Source organism: Vicugna pacos, chromosome 26 (assembly GCF_048564905.1).
Source record: "Vicugna pacos chromosome 26, VicPac4, whole genome shotgun sequence".
In the NCBI taxonomy this organism is placed as follows: Eukaryota; Metazoa; Chordata; class Mammalia; order Artiodactyla; family Camelidae; genus Vicugna; species Vicugna pacos.
In genome coordinates, this window is record NC_133012.1 from 3,288,962 (window position 1) to 3,301,179 (window position 12,218).

At 53.3% G+C, this 12,218-nt stretch overlaps 1 protein-coding gene across 1 annotated transcript in view; it reads right to left on the minus strand.

The window, feature by feature from the left end:
- The window catches only part of IKBKB (inhibitor of nuclear factor kappa B kinase subunit beta), a 46,579-nt gene that overhangs the window by 8,337 nt on the left and 26,024 nt on the right, over nucleotides 1–12,218 (minus strand). Inside the window, exons 7-16 of the mRNA XM_031691563.2 lie at nucleotides 11,988–12,077; nucleotides 9,825–9,949; nucleotides 6,313–6,420; nucleotides 5,019–5,148; nucleotides 4,541–4,735; nucleotides 3,841–3,955; nucleotides 2,946–3,069; nucleotides 2,275–2,426; nucleotides 2,061–2,122; nucleotides 497–606 (exon numbers count right to left, since the gene is read on the minus strand). Coding sequence (XP_031547423.1) covers nucleotides 497–606; nucleotides 2,061–2,122; nucleotides 2,275–2,426; nucleotides 2,946–3,069; nucleotides 3,841–3,955; nucleotides 4,541–4,735; nucleotides 5,019–5,148; nucleotides 6,313–6,420; nucleotides 9,825–9,949; nucleotides 11,988–12,077 — 1,211 coding nt within the window. The remainder of the gene's footprint in view (nucleotides 1–496; nucleotides 607–2,060; nucleotides 2,123–2,274; nucleotides 2,427–2,945; nucleotides 3,070–3,840; nucleotides 3,956–4,540; nucleotides 4,736–5,018; nucleotides 5,149–6,312; nucleotides 6,421–9,824; nucleotides 9,950–11,987; nucleotides 12,078–12,218) is intronic.

The window sequence follows — 12,218 nt, forward strand, 5'->3', positions numbered from 1 at the left end:
AAGCTGAGCTCCTGGTCAAGACTCCAGTGAAGTTTCCAGGTCCCACCTCCTGAGACTTGCCAGGCTCCTTCCCTCTTCTACCTCCCGCTCTTCCGGCCACACCTGGTGGTGGGGCTGGATGACAGCGTGGGACCTGACACTTTGGTAAAGGCTCCTTGTTTGGCAGCCTTCAAGGCTCATGAGCTCTGGGCGTGGTCTGGGTCGGTCCTCATAACTGTGGGGTCAGACAGGTCTTCTCCCCACTCAACAGACGTGGAAACTAAGGCTCAGAGGGACGGGGATTTGCCCGTGCTCATCTCTGTAATGTGCCAGGATGACTTCCTGGGGACAAGCTCCACAGAACAGCCTCACGGGGCTCCAGAGGCCCACAGCTGACAACCCCGACACACACACACACACACACACACACACACACACACACACACACACACACACACACACACACACACACACACACACACACACACACGCGGCAGGCCGGCGCGCTGGCACTCACAGGTCATCCAGCGTCCCGCCCTGCTTGCGGCCCATGGGGCTGCGCTGCAGGTCCACGATGTCGGTCTGCAGCGCCATCATCCGCTCCACCAGGTGCTTCACCTCATTCTCCTGGAGGAAGAGCTGGGCTGCAGTGAGCTGACCTAACGAGAGGCCCGAGTCGCGAGATTCTCGGGGGTGGGGGGACCCTCCAGCCTCGCTGCGGACTCGCAACGGAGCGGTTTGAAAGCATACGGACTTGGAGCCACGGGTCTGGCCATGCAGGGGGGAAATAAGACAGAGCTGGGGGAGCACCCAGCACAGTCCTGGCGCAAGGGAGACACCAGCACACTCTCCTGGCCTAACGTGCCCCCCCATGCCATCCCCAGTGGGGCGACTGGGACACCTTGTTCTCAGGGATCTCGTCCCCGAGCACTGAGATGGGGAGGGGCACTCGCTGTCACCGCGAGGTCCTGCCGATGGACCGCGCACCTTTAGGGTGCACATCAGTGCCAATGACAGAAACAGATGTTAAGATGGAGGTGAAGCTCCTTGACCAAGTGCACGGGGAGAATGGTGAAAAGGTCCAGAAAAGCCTCCAAGCCCATAGTTTTCAATTCGTGAGAGGTTCAGAGTCACCCTTCCTTCCTTGCCTCATGACCAACATTTTCATGGGCACCTGATTTATACTGTGCTAAGACTTTCTTTCCTGTGGGTTGAGTGCCCTGATGAGGTTAGGAAAATCTTTGACGAGACGGAGCGTTGCTCCTTCATCCGTGGCCCTTTCTCATGGGAAGAGGAGCCTCAGGGTGGGAACATAAAAACTCAAAGAGGGACAGGGCAGAGTCACTAGGGGAGACAGATGTGTCACGAGTCAGCGCAGTGAGAGTCACATGTGCCGAAGTTGGAGAGCTCGGGGGAGTGGTGCACAGGGTCACGTCTGCCAGGCAGGTGCAGGGTAGGCCTCGTCACAGGGTGGTACCCAGCCCAAGTCTTCAAAGATGTGCAGGTGCGCCCTGGGCAGACAGGGAGGCAGGTATCCCCCAGGAGACGTCACACTGTGCTCCTGATCCAAATCCCTGCGGCTCCCGGGCCTGTCGCAGGCAGGCCCCCTTTCCCTGGCCACCCGCCTGCCAGCCTCTTTCCAGCAAGTCCTAGCTGAGGGCAGAGAGCTGGGCGGGGAAGACCTAATTTTCCTTTCTTTTTTTTTTTTAAGTGGCAGGGGGTGGCGGTGACATAATTAGGGTTGTTTGCTTATCTTAGCGGAGGTATTGGGGATTAAACCTAGGTGAGGAAAAGAAGCTAATTTTCTTCTTTTGGGGGCAGTGTTTTTTTTTTTTTAGTTATTTATTTACTTATTTATTTATTTGTTTATTTATTTACTTACTGATTGATTGATTGTACTGGATATTGAACCCAGGACCCCATGCATGCTAAGCACGCACTCTACCGCTGAGCTATACCCTCCCCCTGAAAAGCTAATTTTCAACACGCAAGCTCGCCCTAGCGTTCAGCGAGAAAGGGGGAGGCGGCAGCGAAGAACCTTGCATCCTCAGCAGGGCTGTGAGCCCAAAGGAGCCTCCTACCCGTCCGCAGAGCTCCACGGCCTGCTCCATCTCCCTCCAGGCCAGCTGCAGTTTGTCTGACGCTGGAAAAATGAGAGTAATTAGAGACAAAACGAAAACACCCCCAAAATGAAGCAAAAAGAGGCGACTCAGTTCTCAGAGGACAAGAGAAACCTCAGGGGGAGAAAAAAGGAAGGCCGGGCCTCTACAGACTTCTCGCAAAGGGAACACTCACTGATGCCGAACTCCGTCTGCTCATTGTACTTCTCCAGGTCGATCTGGATGCTGGTCTTGAAGAAGTCCAGCTTGGCTTTGAGCTGCTGCGACATGGAGGCCATGGAGTTCTTCATCTTGGACAGGCAGCTGTTGTTCCGGAGCAGGTTCATCCTGTGGGGCCACCAGACACAGACCTCGGGGCGTCTTCGGGATCCCAGCACCACTTCCCGGACAACCACAAACCTGCCGCCAACACCCAGGCTGGCCCCTGCTCTCAGCAGTGCAGTTATAGCAAGAGCAGCCACTTATAACCAATTGCCCAGCCCGAGGCCACACATGAGGTTCCGCACCAAGCCTGGAATTAAGCAAAGGACCGCATGAGGTAACCCAAAGCAGCCGGCAGCTGGGGAGAGAGCCAGGCAGGCCCAGCACGACAGGGGAGGGGTGCCGACCCAAATTGCAGTGGCTTCTCCACGGGTCCAATTCCACCCAGTTCCACCCAGTCCAGCCAGCCCCACCCCATCTCCACCTGCCTGCTGATCATATGCCCAGTTGGGTCTCACGGGGCCTCCCTCAGCCAGCCCCGCCGACCGCTGCCCACCCCGTCCAGATCCGGGTCTCCCTCCCGTCTCTGGGCCAGGGCCACCCCACGGTTCCAAACGAGCGAAGCCCACCCCGCCGGGCACATACATGGCGGCTCGCTGCCCCTGCTGCAGGCGGTTGCAGTCCTCCTTCAGGGCCTGGATGCTGTGCCACACCTGGCCCCACACCCTCCGCAGCTGGAAGAAGGGGAGGTTCCTCTTGGGCTCTTGGACTGGACAGAGACACAGGGCCATCAGAGCGCGGCCCCCGTGATGAAGCACATCCCGCCTGCAGGGCCCGCTGGCACGTCTGCGGTGTTCAGTTAGGTTAACTGCTCTGCCGTTAGTAACTGGTCACCTGCTCACATGTTCCTGCACCCCACGACAGCACAGGCACGTTACTATTTAAAGACGCATGGAGCAGGCAGCCCGGAAGGCAGACCGGGAGCCTGGCAGTAGGCGGAACTGGAGAGATGGCGAGGAGCTTACTTGTCACTGGATATTCTTTTGTGCCTTTTGATTTTTTGGTATCATGTACATAGATTAATTATTAAAATATAAAGCTTCAAATATAAATAAAAGGGCCATGTGATTGAAACTCAGGGGCCTGTGGGCAGCATGCCGTGACCTCCGTTTAAATGAGGCTGAAATTAATCAGAGACATTACTCTGTCTGGCTGCGCTACGCCTCAGTGTCCAAGCCCGAGGACTGAGCGGGTGGACTCACCTTCTCGGGATGGACCCCTCCCACGGCCCAGGGCTCTCCCGCCTCGTCCCAAGTGCCACAGGTGGTTATTTTTCTAAAGACCATGCCGAGTGGGGAGTTATAGCTCAAGTGGTAGAGTGCATGCTTAGCGTGCACGAGGTCCCAGGTTCAATTCCCAGTACCTCCTCTACAAATAAATAAATAAATAAACCTAACTACCTCTCCCCACTCCCCCCCCCAAAAATATAATGAAATTCTAAAAGAAATTCAAACAAAATTAAAGACCGTGCCACTCTTACGGATGCAGCTGACGCTCTCAGGCTGGGGCCGTGGCGAGACCTGGGTCTCGTAGGTGACTCTGCTGTTGTCGAAGAGGAAGACCAGATCCATGTCCAGGGTGCGGCCCTCATTCAGCTGCAAAGGCACAAGAGCAAAATGAGGTCTCGCGGAGGCCACCCCTCCTCGCCCAGGTAACAAGGGGGCGACTTCGGAGCCTCCCAGCAGCATCGCCCTCAGCCAACAAGTGCCCTTCCCGGGGCCTCCGGCCTCTACCGCCCTGCGCTCCTTCTGCACGTGTCACTGGGATGCACGCTTTATGTACCACCTGCTATGTTCCATCCGGCTCTGATTGTCCATATGTGCCGGTCAGACCTCCGCCACCTCCTTTACTGTTCAACGCCTGTTTCTCCCACATTAACCATCCAGCTCCTTTCAGGTAGGGACCCCGTCTTATGTGACCGCAGTTGTCAGCACAGTTCTGCACACCAGAGGTGTGTCAAAAATAATTTTGGTTGAGTCGGGAGAATTAAACATCACTTAGGAGGCAAAGGCAAGAGGAAGGCTCAGTGGTCTGGGAGGAACAGTCGAGTGTGGAGTGACTGGTGTCTCCCAGCGGGCCACAGGGGCTCTCACAGAACAGGCTCCCACCCCATGTGGTTAACAGGCTGCCCGGCTCGGCAGAACTGAAACTAAATGCACGCGCGGTTCCTCGGGGCCCACCTTGCCGTCTGAGATGCACTGAGTGGCAGGCTTGTCGGGGATCAGGGCCAGCCCCGCCTCCTGCAGCAGCTCCTGGTCCTCCTCGGCGATGCCCGTGTCCTCCTGGATCCTGGCCTTCAGGCTTTGCAGACTCTCGTCCTCAGTCACAGGGTAGGTGTGAATGGTGCCTGTGACCATGTTCAAGATATGAACCAGCTGCAACACAACCAGATGTTACTGGAAAAAAAAAACCACTTGACAGAGACGCCCACCTAGGGCCTGGGGCCTCTGCTCCTCCCCACATTTCCAGCCCCACGAGGGCCTGGCCCGAGCAGGGGGTCCAGGGCCGGTGCACACACTCTCGTCTAGACGTTCCGGTCTGTCCACAGCGACGGCCTGACGACACGTCAGCAAGCGGTCCCACCACCCTCCTACAGAGTTGCCCTCACAGGGGCCCACATGTCCCACTGCCCAGGCAGCCCCAGGCCTGCTGCCTCACCTTCAAGTTTAAGATATCATCCAGGGCCTTGAAGCAGCCGTTGGGCCCGTAGACGGGGTCGGTGCCCCTCTGCCGGGGGTGCCACGTTAGCATCAGCTGCAGCCACTTCTCCAGCCGCTGCGCCAGGATGCTGAGAAGAGGAGGATGTGGGGGGGCCGCTCATGCCGGCCGCGGGGGCCCCCTGAGCTGGAAGCAAGTGCACCTCCCATGCCCGCCCCACCCCCAGCATGCACAAGCAAGGTGACCCCTGGGGAGGAGCTCATCTGAGAGGAGAGGCGTGTCCTGACGCAGTTAAGCACTCGGGTCACCTCCAGCACCTGCCAGAACCCTCATGTCCAGGACATCTCGGCAGGTGGCTGGGCGAGGACCTCCCGGGAGCTTCCTATGCGCTTTCCTGGCACGGCCCCACCCCAGCCACCCACGCACAATCTAGACCCCACCCTGCGGGATTCACTCCACCAACCACCTCCCTGAAAGCATCCGGTGAGCGCACACGACAGTTCTCACTCCCTCCCAGCTCTGCGGGGGCCCCCCACAGCCCCCCAGCTCCATCATCACCCTAAGCAGCCCCTTGCTGCCCCTCCATGGAAGCCCTCCAGAGGTCAACATCGCTACAGGCCGCGCCTCCGCCTCGCCCCCCAATCCCATCCCCCCTGAACTTCCTGTCTCTTCATCCATCCCTGTCCTGCACACCTTTCCAGATCCTTCCAGAAAATTCCAGCCCATCTTGTCATCCTGCAGAGCTGGTCCACAGGGTACCTCTCTCCCCATCATCCAAACACCTACAGTAGTCACCCGGGCCCCTCAGCTGTGTGCAGCTGCCTGGTAGCTTTCTCTGAACGATTACCCGATTCTGACTTGATTATCTGACTGCTCACATGCTCGCTCTAAGGCCAGACTGTAACGCTGTTCAAACTGCAAAGGTTTACTTGTTGACGGTAACAGAGCACCAGGCTGCGTGAGCAGTGCGAGAACTTTATTGAAAGCGTGATCTCCTTTCCTTAAAAGGCTCACAGTTGACCAGGAAGTAAACCCTCTGCAAACCCAAATATAACACAAGGTATAAGCCACTGAGGGTGAAGAGAAGCCCAAAGAAGTTGTGACGTGAATTTAGAAGAGAGATTTCTGGGCGGGGGTGAGGGGTGGGAATGCATCCTAAATTTAAGACTGAGATGGAACATCGGTTCACACCACAGCACGCTACCCTGAAAACCATGCAAAAGCCATGGGATGTCAACTCTGACACCCATTTCTCGAAAGGAAGGCAACTGGAGAGGGGCGTGCTGGGCCTTACCTGTTGAGGTTGTTGGGGTAGGGCAGAGAGCTTGAGAACTTGACCGTCCCGTTCAGGTCTTCGCTAACCACAATGTCCGTCTCGCTCTTCTGCCGGACTTTGGAGTGCCTGCGAACGGGGGATCCAGTCTGTTATGTCGCTTGTAATGACCCTTACATCACTTGGTGGCCAACAGCCACTCTACACTGGGAACAGTCCACTGTACAACCAGACGGGACACCCCCACGGCCGCTTCTTAATCACCTGGGATGCCGGCCAGTGCGCCTGCGTCCTGCGAGGATGGATGCCCTGAGTTTAAGGCCGTCAAGACCGCCAAGTATCACCTAACCGTGGTGCCCGGAGTTGTACAGACAGCCCTACTGATTCTTTTTCTCTTTAAACAGTTCTTTTTTTTAATGTATTTTTTATGGGGGGCGGGGAGAGGTAATTCAGCTTACTTATTTATTTACTCTTAGAGGAAGTACTGGGGATCGAACCCAGGACCTCGTGCATGCTAAGCATGCGCTCTACCACTCGAGCTATACCCTCCCCACCCCGCCCCCACCGCTGACTCCTGACATCACCCCGGGCTGGTCCGTACCATTCTTCTACTTTTCATTTGATCTAATACAAAACCCTCGGGTTTTGGCAGAGGATAAAATTAGGACTTGCACACCGAGATGACTGCACGCACACCACGAGCACGTGAAATCTGCAGGCAACACACACGCCACGTGCTTCCCTCTCAGTGCACGTGGCTAAGTGTTACTTCTGATGGTGAATGAACCCTCACACTTCCCAACTTTAGAGACTCCTTTGATGCATCAGAAATAGTAACTGAAAGAAAAAATGTTTAAACTGGTTTCAAATCTTCTCGGTAATGAAGGTGACGCACAAATGTGACTAACGCTTCACAGAAAAGCAGGCATCAGTGGTGAGCACGCCCGTCTCTGCATGATGACCCCAGGTGGCGGGCTCAGCGGGGAGGGAAGGAAGGTCGGGTGGTCAGCCCAAGGGCACAACCCAACAGCGGCAGAATCGGGGACTCAGACCCAAGGTCGGGCGCTCTTTCTACTCTATCTGAATGCCCTCATCCTTCCTTTCCAAAGACACGTAGGAAATTCAAATAAAAAATGCTTTAGCCCTGAGGTCTCATTGGCAAAGGGTGAACTGGACCACGTGGAGCACATAGGAGCCTCGATGGGCTGGGGTCTGGCTGAAACAACTATCACTACACACAGGGGGACAGTCCCCTGATGGAAACCTAGTCTGCCAACGGGAAACTGTGTAAGTAAAAGGACACAGTAAGTGAAATGCTTATTGCTCAGACTGGTCCCAAAATGTATTTCCAAGTGGCTTTGTAATAGGATAATAGAGCTCAAATTCCATTTGTTCTGAAATTACTATCCACTTGCTGTCTGAGATGAGAATGCAATTTTTAAAAGTTGCCTAAGACATTACAAGACAGTCATGTCTCACAAACTAGCCCAGAAACAGCTCCTTATTGGGTTTTAGGGAAGTCCGCTGGAAAGCGGTCACCTGGCCTTCCAGAGCCGTGAGGGAGGCTGGTTCCGCAGACAATGAACTTACTATGAATGTGCGGAGCCGTCTGGGAGAGTTTCAAATAGCACGTCTTCCAGTGTTAATGGATTTTAACTCATCTTGCTATAAATGATGAAAAGACTCAACATTTGAACTGGGGAAATGCAGAGATTCCTTGGTTAGTTAAAAACACTACAGAGGCACAGCTGTCTAAAGCAATTGTCATGATGGTGACGTTACAAGGTGTGACTACAGATGAATGAGCTAATTCCTCAATATCCCAGAACGCAGCTGGGGAGCACCGCTTGTTCTAAAGGAAGCCCCCACAGGAGGGCGCTCTCTGCCACCCAACCAGACTCCTTAGTTGCTGGGACAGGGCCCGTTCATCTGTTCCAGGCTCTGGTGACTGAACCGGGCTGCTGTCTCATAAAACTACTCCTCTGGGATTGACTTCAAAGGCTGCGTCTTATTCTTATAAATAAACAGTCTCATGATGTAAGTACCTGTCCTTTGAAAAAGTTCATGTTTTTACTACTTCCAGAAAGACTGAAAAAGAGGACAGTAGCTCGTGTTGGCCATGGTGTGGTCCATGGGGCAGCTTTGTGCGTTCCTGGTGGAGATGTTTTTTATACAAGCTTTCTGCTGAGCAATTAGTGCACATCAAAAATCTTTATAATGTGCACCACCTTTGATCTGAAAATTCTAGGAATCTATCCAAGGGAAATAACTGTGGATATACAAGGATTTCCCTACAACAATGCTATTTTTGATGTTACTTTAAGAAGCAAAAACTATAAACCACCGAGGCTTCCAATAATGGGAAATAAGTTAAACAAACTACATTACGGCCGCTCAGCGGAACACCAAACAGACGTGACAAATAACATGGAAAAACATAAAGCATTTTCAACAGCAAGTTTGAAGAGCAGGTTTTGTGAGAGTGTGTATGGTAACCTATTTTTGTTTTTCAAACAAACACACGCACACTGAGCCTGGAGACACAGAAATGTTCATGGTGGCCGTTTCCAGGTTATGTGAAGGAAATTCTCACAGTATAAAAATCCTCTAAGAGCACATAGCGGGTGGTGTTCACAGGATGCTATCACTGGGGTGAAAAAAAGGGGCAAACACACAAATGAACTAGCAGATACACGCCCATCCGCTTGCACATGTACAAAACATCCTTGGAGGCACACCCAGAACCAATGGTGCCGGGGACCTGTGGGGAGGGACCAGGTGGTGTGCGATGACTTTCACTCTTCTATACTTTTTGAAGTTTGAACCATGTGAACTTATCCCTGCTCCAAAAAAATAAAAACTGGAAATGAAAAAAAATTTTGCACAACAGTAACCTCGTTTAAATTAAGGTGTGGCCTCTGAAGGAATCATTTGAATGAATCTTAACTGATTTAGGGGAATGTTAATTTTAAAATTAGGCATTTTGGGGTTGGGAGTGGGTACAGCTCAGTGGTAGAGCCCGTGCTTAGCCTGGTGTGAGGTCCCGGGTTCAATCCTCAGTACCTCCATCAGAAAATTAGCTATCCCCTCGCCTCCTCCTTTATTTTTTTTTAATTAGAAAATCTTTTTGGTAATTTATTTAGTTCACATTTTAAGCTACTTTCTTAGGCGTTAAAAACAAAAATTTGTATTGAAGTGTAGTAAAACTTGCCAACAACAAATTTTCACGTAAATACTTGTCATTATTTGTTGTGTGAACACACCCTTTGTTCACTAGCACTGAGCGTTTTCGGTGTGCGTGCACACTGCACACACCATCTGTAAAGGACTGACTTCTTGCTACTGAGCAGAGTAGTCATTCATACGGTTTTAGACTTCAAGCTGTTAAGGTTCAGGGTCCACGCTGATACGTAACAACGCTCCGTCTTTCTAGGGCTCTGGAGTTCAGACGGCCCACTGGCCGGGTCCTAACACAACCTCCTCTGGGAGACCGATCCCAGGGGTCTGGGCCCCAGCCCGGGGCGCCCACTCACCACTGCACGGGCTGCCAGTTGGGCAGGAAGGGCCGGAAGCCCGTGATGCACTCGAAGGCCAGGGTGCCGAAGCTCCAGTAGTCAACGGTGACCGTGTACTTCTGCTGCTCCAGCAGCTCCGGGGCCTGTGAAGGACCATGGCGGGACACACCTGAGCCGCCCCCATCCGAGGGGCATCCAGCCTTCTGATGGTGTCCCACGCTCTCCATCCAGTGAGGAGATGACCACGTGTGCAGTGGGGGAATCTAGGATTTCTCTGTACTCCATTCAATCCCGAGGCTGAGATAAGGGCCTGGGGTATTTTTAGGTGGGCCAGAGTGCACTGTGCCCCCTGCTCCTGGGCACTGTACAGGGAGGGGACGATGGGACACACACATACAAAGGAAAGTGATCCAGGCCACGCACACCCGTGCACAACACACGCACTGGACACTGGCAGAGTCTCCCAGAGGAGCGCGGTCCAAGGCGTGTGGTCGACCAGTGGGATGGAATATCACAATCAGGCAGGAGAAGCCGGGTGCCCGGCTGCTGCCCCAGCAGAGAGAGCTGGGGTGACCGAGGAGAGCTTCCCAGCACAGGCGGGACGGGACTCGGCTCAGGAGAAGGCTCCTCGCACGAGTGTCTGGGGGCAGACATCCCAGAAAGGACCATCTCAAGTGAAGGCATGGAGGCAGGACTGAGCCAGCCTGGCTGGAGGCACAACACACGGAAGGACCGCGGAGACCCAACCAAGAGGAAAACCGTGGGGATGGTCGAGTCGGCCTCTGTTGTGGTCTGGTTATAGTAGAAGTTTTAGCCCCACAAGTGAATGATCTGTTCAAGCACCCTGATCAGGGCCTGGGGTCCCCCACTGACCGCTGCTGAGCTGACAAGGGTTCCAGGACACCTGGCAGGGCCCACAGGATCTCATTACACAGATACAGGTGCTGAATCTCAGCCCTGAGCCCCCGCTCTGAAGCCTCTGTCCCACAGAGCAAGTGATGAATCTCAGAGCCCACTGCCCACCTAGCTGGGGAGGTTAGCAGGAAGTGAGATGCACTCAAAAGACCTCAGAGGATAGATTCTTCCCTTTTTAGTTAAGAATTAGGTGGGTTATTTAAGCTCATTGAGCCCAGTGGCTTTCCACCTTTTCTTGTTTTTCTTCTTTAAACTGCAGGCTCCTTTACTTAATCCACATTTACTGGTTACCACCAGCCAGCAGCCTATTATCAAGTCTAGCTGAGCCTCTTCTAGGAATTTCTTGAATTATTCCTTACCCGGCAGCTCAGAACTGCCTATTGCAATGTCCTCCTTACTACCTGCCCACTACCTGCAGGCCACCCTCCACACTTCACCAACAGTGGTCTTTTCTAAAGGTAAGCCTGCTCCCTCTCAAGCTTAAAACCTTTCAAAGTCTCTGTAGAGGTTTTAGGATAAAGTCTAGAATCTCTAACTCAGCCAACATGAGCCCGAATGATCCATCCTCTGCCTCTCTCTTCAGCTCCAATTCAAGTTCCCCTCTTCCTTCTCCGTTGGTTCCAGCCAAACTTTCTGGTCTCCCCATGTCCTATCTCTTTGCCTGGAACTTGCTTTCCATCCCCCACCCCCAGAGCCCATTCACCCCCTCATCCTTCAGGCCCCAGACCAGGCTAGGTCCCCCTAAAATAGATTCTTATAACCTGCTGCACTTTCCTCACTTGTGTAAGTATAACGGTGATGCCTGCTTTCTTCTTAATCTCTAAAACTATACGCGGTCAATACTTCTTGGATGACAGAGTGACTCAAATAGAACCCAATTACTCAGACCAAATAACAAAAAGAAAGGGTGGGGGGCGCGAGGCTCAGCCCTCTTCTCAGTGGCCCCTGAGATGCTGTCTGGAAACTGAGACCTCTACAGACCAGCAGGGATCTGGTTTAAACTCTCTGATCTCAGATAAAATACTGAAGCACAAGAGAGGGTATGGGGTTTGAGCGAGGGCACACGAGCAGAAGATGGCCACATCCTTCCAGAGGGCCTCCACTGACTTGAATGGATTGAGCCTGACCTCACACAATTCCTATGCCTCCGGGAAACAGCCAAAGAGCCGGCAAACTTAGACGGCAGAAGGCAAGGACGGAGGAGGAGCCCCAGGGATACGGCCATCAGAGTAACGGACCCACAAGAACAGGAACCCCGCTTCTTACCAGGTACTGCAGGGTCCCCACAAAGGACGTACAGAGACTGCCCTGATCCAGCTCCTTGGCATATCCAAGGTCAATAATTTTGTGTATTAACTGAAAAAAAAAAGGGTGGGGGTGGGGAGGAGGAGAAGTCTGAGGGTTATGAGAGTATATCGTCCTACAAGAATTCTAAATGTCTCTGACAGAGCAGAGGGTATTTCTGAATTCCCAGTCCTAAGATCCTAAGTTCCTAAG